The sequence below is a fragment of the Balaenoptera acutorostrata genome, chromosome 7, assembly GCF_949987535.1.
Source record: "Balaenoptera acutorostrata chromosome 7, mBalAcu1.1, whole genome shotgun sequence".
NCBI lineage: Eukaryota > Metazoa > Chordata > Mammalia > Artiodactyla > Balaenopteridae > Balaenoptera > Balaenoptera acutorostrata.
The window spans coordinates 5,103,762-5,111,123 of NC_080070.1; the positions used below are offsets into that span (position 1 = coordinate 5,103,762).

Genomic DNA, 7,362 nt, shown 5'->3' on the forward strand with positions numbered 1-7,362 from the left:
TGCTAACCAGCCTCTATTCTCTCTTACTTAGCTCTGCAGTAACCAATGGCAAGCTCTGTTAATGACATGTGCTGGAGTGTCCAAATTCCTCATACAGTCTTTACATTTGTAGAAGGTTTGAATTCTCAAGTCCCAAACTCAAGGTGTTCGAAGTATGTATTTCTATAATTAAATGATCTTAAAATTTCTTTTTCCAGCTCCCTTTCTGCCTGATGGTAGAATATTTAATTTAGTTAATTCCAGGTAAATTTAGTCCCTTCATGGTTTTTCTTGATCAGTCCAGACTAAAGTCAAGTCAATTTTTTTAAAATTTATTTTATTGAAGTATGGTTGATTTACAATGTTGTGTTAATTTCTGCTGTACAGCAAAATGATTCAGTTATACATATATGTACATTCTTTTTCATATTCTTTTCCATTATGGTTACCACAGGATCTTGAATATAGTTCCCTGTGCTCTACAGTAGGACCTTGTTGTCTATCCATTCTGTATGTAATAGTTTGCATCTGCTAATCCCAAACTCCCAGTCCCTCCCTCCCCCACCTCCCCTCCCCCTTAGCAACCACAAGTCTGTTCTGTATGTCTGTGGGTTTGTTTCTGTTTCATAGATAAGTTCATTTGCATCATATTTTAGTTTCCACATATAAGTAATATCATGTGGTATTTGTCTTTCTTTTTCTGGCTTACTTCACTTAGTATGATAATCTCTAGGTCCATCCATGTGGCCATGAATGGCATTATTTTATTCTTTTTTATGGCTGAGTAATAGTCCATTATATATATATACCACATCTTTCTTATCCACTCCTCTGTCGATCAGCCAAATCAGTTCTTTTTTTTTTTTAATTTATTTTATTTTTGGCTGCATTATTCTTAGTTGCAGTACGTGGGATCTTCTGTTGTGGTGCGTGGGCTCTTCATTGTGGCACGCGGGCTTTCTCTCTAGTTGTGGCGCACAGGCTCAGTAGTTGCGGCGCACAGGCTTAGATCTCAGACCAGGGATCGAACCCACGTCCCCTGCATTGGAAGATGGATTCTTAACCATTGGACCACCAGGAAAGTCCCCCAGCCAAGTCAATTCTTGCTCTCCTCCTGAGGCACAGGGAGACCTGCCTGCTCTCCCGGGAGAGCCCTTTCTTCCCTGCCCCTCCCGCACTGTCATTTCTGCTCCATCCTGTTGGCACTCCTTGGGGGCTCCAGGTTGCAGACCAGAAGCAGAGACTCTCCTCTGTTTTCAGACCCTCAAACTTTCCTGGAGATTCTACTGCCTTTTTCCTCATCTCACTCCTTAGAGCCCATGAGGAGGTGAGCAGAGCCCCTCTCAGATCCTGCCAGCATCTGTCTCATTCTCCCCCAACCATCTTCCTCTCCCCCCTTCCCCAGTTAGGAAGGGGATCTTTAGCTTGGTGGGAGGGGAGGTTGATATTTTGGGAAAAAAGTTGACTCAGCTACTTTAGGAATCACAGAGATTCTGGGGTTTCTGTGTCTACTGCAGGTTTTAGCATTTTAGCACTTTGGGGACAGCTTTCCCTGGGGTAGTTACCTTAACAAGGAAACTGAGTACAAGGGGAAATTTTCAATAAATCAGTGGGAAGTAGCCCATCAGTAAATACTTAACAATGCCACGCCCCTCACATCATGGTGAAGCATCATCCAGAGTTGGTCTCTATTCCAGAAAGGTTCAGGCAGAAATGGGAGGGGCCTGGGGCTACAAACTTGTGTATTTATGTCAGTCCAGCTGACAGGGTACAAGCAAGTCTTCTTAAACTAGTTTCGTTCATTCGCAAAAGAAATGGTTGAGTCCCTGAGCCCCAGTCTTCCCTTTTCCTCCCATTCAGATGTCCCAGTTTGGAAGTCTTCTGTTTTCTCTCTTGAGTCTTAGCTTTCTCTATCCTTTGGCCTCTGCACTAAAGGGATTTCAGACTTGTAGGCCTAGAAAGCAGAGCTCCTGCTGTAAGGGGATCTCTTGAGAAAGGCCTCTTGGGAAGAGGTCCAGAAATAGACAAAGGATTGGAACAGACTCCTGACAGCTCTTTCTTGTTTCAATCTTCTTTTCACAGTTTGGAAGCAATGACTTCCGTCCCTTCAGACTCCAGGATTTGTAGGCCCCAGTCTTGGGTCTGTGCTCACAGGTGCCCAGAAGTATGGGGTAGTTCTCCCAACTCAGCCCCAGTCTTCCCCACCCAGGCCAGCCACCATCTTCTTCATCCCCCAGGACTCAGAAGTTCTTGTTTTCAGTCCGTGTTTTCTCCTGATCTTATCTCTTTGCTCTCTGCTTGCTGGGTCAACTCAGAACCCCACAACACAATGTCACTAAATTGGAAGGTGTGGGGGATAGAAGAACAGACAAGTCCACCGGCTGCAAGTTTCATGGAGAATGTGCTCTCGAAATTGTTGTTTTTGAAATTCAGCTGCTTCTGGAGCTGAAGACAGCACATCTTGGAAGAGAAAGATGTAGCCAAGTCCTTGGGCCCTTGGAGAACTCGAGACCCTGCATCCTAGGAGAGCTTGATCCTGGAACCTTGGAAGCAGGATCCAGAGAGACCTGGTAAAATTGAGGTCAAATTCTGGTCAGTTTCTCCATAGTCAGTAGGAGAAAAGACACAACTTTATGTCTGATTCAGACATTTTGACACTTAGAATGCTTAAAGATGATGTTAAGAGGATACTTGATTTCTAGGCATAATCAAGATAGAGCTAACTGGGAGTGTAGCTTAGATCAGTGCTTCTCAGACTTTAATATGCACCCCAGTCACCTGGGGATCTTGTTAAAGTGCAAATTCTGACAAAGTAGGTTGTTGAGGGGCTGGGGGCGGCTGAGATTCTGCATGTCTAACATGCTCCCGAATGATGCCAGTGCCACTGGTTCAGGGATCACTGCTAAGTAGCAAGAGTTTAGAAGGCAGGCTGTAGGGTTGGAGATGAGCCTCAACTGATGCTAAAAAAAACCTCAACACCCAAACACTTTCAGTTCGTACTGAGCTCTCCCTTCTGGTCCTCTTCCCCAAGCCGTGTCTGCTAGCTGCCCACGGTAGTCAACTTAACCATTGTACGACGTTTCCTTCTCTTCTGGAGCAGCTAATGCTCTTTATTTTCTATTTTTTGGCCACACTGCATGGCATGGCGGAACTTCCCCGACACTGCACTGGAGGCACGGGGTCTTAACCAATGTGCCACCGGGGAAGTCCTAAAGCTCTTTAGATAACAAGAAGGGGAAGCCAGCTCTGGCTCGATCAAGCAGATTTATCTGAAGGATACTTCGCAGTTTACAGAATTGAAGAGCTGGCCAACTAGTCATGGGACAGATGGGAACCAGGGTGATTCAGGGGCCTCCTTAGCACAAGCTCTAGGACCTTGCCAGCTTTCCCATGAGATGCCTGAATTCTCTGGGTCTTTAGGTTTCAAATTGGGGTTAGATGTTTTTACCTTTAAAGCCCTCAGTATAAGCCAGTTAAATTTGTATCTGCCATATATTTCTTCATCACTTGTAAGGCTGTCCTTGCTAATTTTAACTTGTGTGTATATATACATATATATATATATATATATATATATATATATATATATATATAATTGTGTGTGTATCTGTCTGTCTAGGGGAAAAGGAGATGGTAATGTTACAGTATGATTTCTCCCCACTTATCAAAAAAATCACTCGTATATCAAATTTAGGGCACTTAAAAGATACTAAGTTACATGTTTGGCCTTCATATGTCTTGGATCTATAACTAAAATGTTCTCTGTGAGCAAGAGCTGTCTTTATTTACTTATTTTATCTTGCAAAGTAAACATGCCTTTTTGTCTAATTTAAAAAACACTAATTGTAGGGACTTCCCTGGCAGTCCAGTGGTTAAGATTCCATGCTCCCAATTCAGGGGGCATGGGTTCGATCCCTGGTCAGGGAACTAAGATCCTGCATGCTGCTCAGTGTGGCCAAAAAAAAAAAAAAAAAAAAACGAAAAACAAAACACTAATTGTAAATTTTCAATTTACATTTTGAGACATACTTTCTTCATAATCATAGGGGTTATATCTCTGAAAACATCACAACAGAGGAATTTGGGGCAATAAAATAATGAATAAGAGAATGGGTTTTCCTCTTCTATTTACTGTATAAATTTGGCCAATTACTTAATTTCTCTGAAGCTCAATTGTGTCTCCTGCAACTGAGAGATAACAAGCTTCTTTCTCATAAGTTTGTTTTGATGACTAAATAAAATGAAGACAAAGTGCTTTTGAACTGCTTTAAAAAGTTACCTATCTCTATCATCATCACTATGGAATTTGAGACTCTATGAGAACAATACGGAACCTGAGGGCAGGGGAGAAATATGACAGCACTTAGTTATATTTGCTAAAATACAACGATGAAGACGCAGCAAGGAAAGACACGTCAAGGATGTTGTATAGATATAACTTATTACTATAAGTTAGTGATAACGAGTATAGTTCTATATATTTTCATGTGCCATCCATCCTTTGTTCACTAACAACTTCTCAGATTTCACTTCTGGGTTTCAAAGAATCTTTGCAAATTTGTTTTGCGTTGTTGCAGCTAATATGCCTGCTATAAGACAGTTGTTTCTTGAGTCTGGTTCTCTCTCCAAATGCTTAAGCTTCTTTGTTTTGATTCTCAAGAGACTGCAGCTTCCCATCACCTCAGTTCTGTCCCTACATTCAGCTCTTTTCCCAGAGGCAGAGTAACTTGGATGGTTAAGTGGGAAAGGTTTTGGGTAACATGTTCCCAGCTCTGCTCAACTCTCTTTACTGCCCAGGAGTATCTGGGCATAATCACAGCCTGGCCAGGATAACCTGGTGCTGGGTGCTCCCCAGCGCTCCTCACCTCCACTGGAACTGTAGTGCGGTTCTAAGGTGTGTGTTCTTATCTTTTGTTATATATGCCAAGGATGCTTTTTAAAAAATATATTTCTGCCTGCCAGCTCATTTTCCTCCTTTATATTGATTTTTTGCCTTAAAATAACATTCCCTTCTTTTTCCAAATAATCACAACGGGAACGAAAGGCCACTCCTTTAAGCTGAAACTGAGGTTCTCAGATTGCTAAAGTGACATTTAGACAGAAATTCTAGAAATTTAGAATTCATGCAGGAATACTCAAACAGTTGGGAAGAGATACCTGCCCTTTCTTGCATCCCCAAAATTCAGGTACTCAATTTAAAAATCTTTAACAGAATTGAATCCTGGAGGAAAGAACAGAATCTGATGGAGAGAAACAGGAAATGAAAAAAGCCAAGAATCTGAAAGGAAGTAAATCAATGGAAAGGACTTTAACGGTTATGTTGTTTTTATCTAAAGAAATGGACTCAAACAGCAGCAAACGTGGAGGCAATACAAGGCAACATTCATTTTTGGGGTGGCAGTGCCCTCCTTGGCAACCCCATTTTATTGAGGATGTTGCCACTTATTTGTTCCAAGGACTCCATTTTTTCACGGGGGATGGGCGCTCCTTTGCCACCTTAGGTTCAGGTTTCAGGTCCTGGTGAGGTGTGGGACTTTTCTTGGCTACTACAATGTCATCGACAGTCAGGAGCTGTAGTACCATGTCAGCCGCGACTCGAAGTCCTTGGGCTTTGGCTATTAGGGTGTCCCACACCTCTTCCTGGGCCGCATTTATTATCCCTTCAACCTCCAGTGCTATCAGGAAATTCCCAGCTTGGTGAGCTCCGTTCATTTCTGCCATCACGTCTGAGACGGCTAAGCCTGCCTTCTCTGCCAGGGTTTCAGGAAGAGACTGCAGGGCCTGGGCAAATGCCAGGAAGGTGGGACCACTGGGCCCTTCCAGTTTGGTTCCTTTCTCTGAGAGCATTTTCGCCAGAGCCATCTCCGTGGCCCCAGCTCCTGGAAGCAGTCTGGGATCCTGGCATAACTGGAAATAGGCATCAATGCCATGGTAGGCAGCCTACTCTGCACCCCGTAGCCCCTCAGCGGTGGCCTCCCTGAGCACCAAGGTGAGGGCAGGGGTGCCTGGAGTTTCCCACTCAAATACCACAGCCAAACCTTCTCCCAGCTCCTGCCCGTACACCCTCTGACACGTCCCTGGCTCCAGCGGAGGAAGCAGATAAGGCATCAGAGGCGCGCCAGACACCTCGCTCAGGTACACCATCTCCCGCCGGGACTTCACCTGAATCACCATGAGGCCGCACCTGTCAGCATGCGTTAGGGCCTCCTCGTCAATTTCCCCCCAAACCACCACCACGTTAATAGCCGCGGCTGCCAGCTGGGCCACCTGCTTTTCTATCAGCCTCTCGCTACCCTTCCTGAACTCGGTTAGGTCATCAGGACTAGAGAGACGAGCCGTGGCCGGGGCACTGGGGCTGGCGGGCCCGAAGGCGCAGGCCATCAGAGCCACGCTGGCGCCGCTCAGCACCATGGCCACCTGGCCGCAGGGCTTGCCGGGCAGGGCCAGGCCGGGGAGCAGGCACGAGTCCTCCGGCCGCGCCCCGGGCAGCGCGCACACGTGCACGCGCTCCGGCCGGAAGCCGCCGGCCGGACCCCCAGGGGACCCAGCACGCATGCGCCACCATCTTGGTCAAGCAGTCTGTCTGCCACAGCCTGTGCGTGTTCGTCACCGAGTGGAGGGCCCCGAGCGGGTCCTCCAGAGGCCCCAGCGCCCGGATGGCCAGGGACGGCAGCAGGGCCAGTGTCTCGGCGGCCGCCGCAGCCTAGGCCTCCCGGAGCTGGGCGCGCGGCAGGCTGGCCCGCAGCAGGCGCTCGACCTGCGCCAGCAGGGCCTGGGCCAGGAGCGCCACGAAGGCCGCGCCGTCGCCGCTCTGCTCCGCCTGGCTCTGCGCCGCCAACCGCAGCAGCTGGGCGGCGGGGTGCTCCAGCTCCAGCGCCCGGAGGATGTCCGTGGCGTACCCCGTGACCACGGTTTCTCCTTTGGCGGTGACCAGGAGCTCTGCCGCCCCTGGGGGCCGTAGCAGGGCCGCAGGACTCTGGCCAAGGTGTGTGCCGCGGCCAAGCTGCTCAGCAGGTGCTTCTCCTCGGCCGCCGGCGTCGCCAGCCGTTCGGGCAGCTCAGGCGCCGAAGGGGCTCTGCCGTCCATCACCCGCGGGGGCCACCCGGCCTCAGACAGGCGCTAGAACAGCAGCGAGGCGCCCCGGGAGGAGATCTCTGAAGCCCCTCGAGAGGTCAGTGGGAAAAGCAGCCAAATACCCATCAACTGGTGTCTGGAGAAGCCGGCGCTCTGGGCCCGGGGGCAAGGATGGTCTGCTGAGAGCTCAGCCCTAAAACCACCCCCAGATTGATCTGAAAAGGAACGGGGCCCTTGGGGCCTCTGGGGCTTGGTAGCTGAAACAGATCTGATCTTGATTAAGTCACAAGTGGCACATGGAACCAGGGC

General features: G+C 48.0%; 1 protein-coding gene across 1 annotated transcript; it reads right to left on the reverse strand.

Moving 5' to 3' along the window:
* Positions 1 to 5,421: 5,421 nt before the first annotated feature.
* CCT8L2 (chaperonin containing TCP1 subunit 8 like 2) lies at positions 5,422 to 7,065 on the reverse strand. The gene is given in 3 exon segments (XM_057550422.1): positions 5,422 to 6,522; positions 6,524 to 6,918; positions 6,921 to 7,065. Coding segments are annotated over 3 exon segments (1,641 nt in total).
* Positions 7,066 to 7,362: the final 297 nt, after the last annotated feature.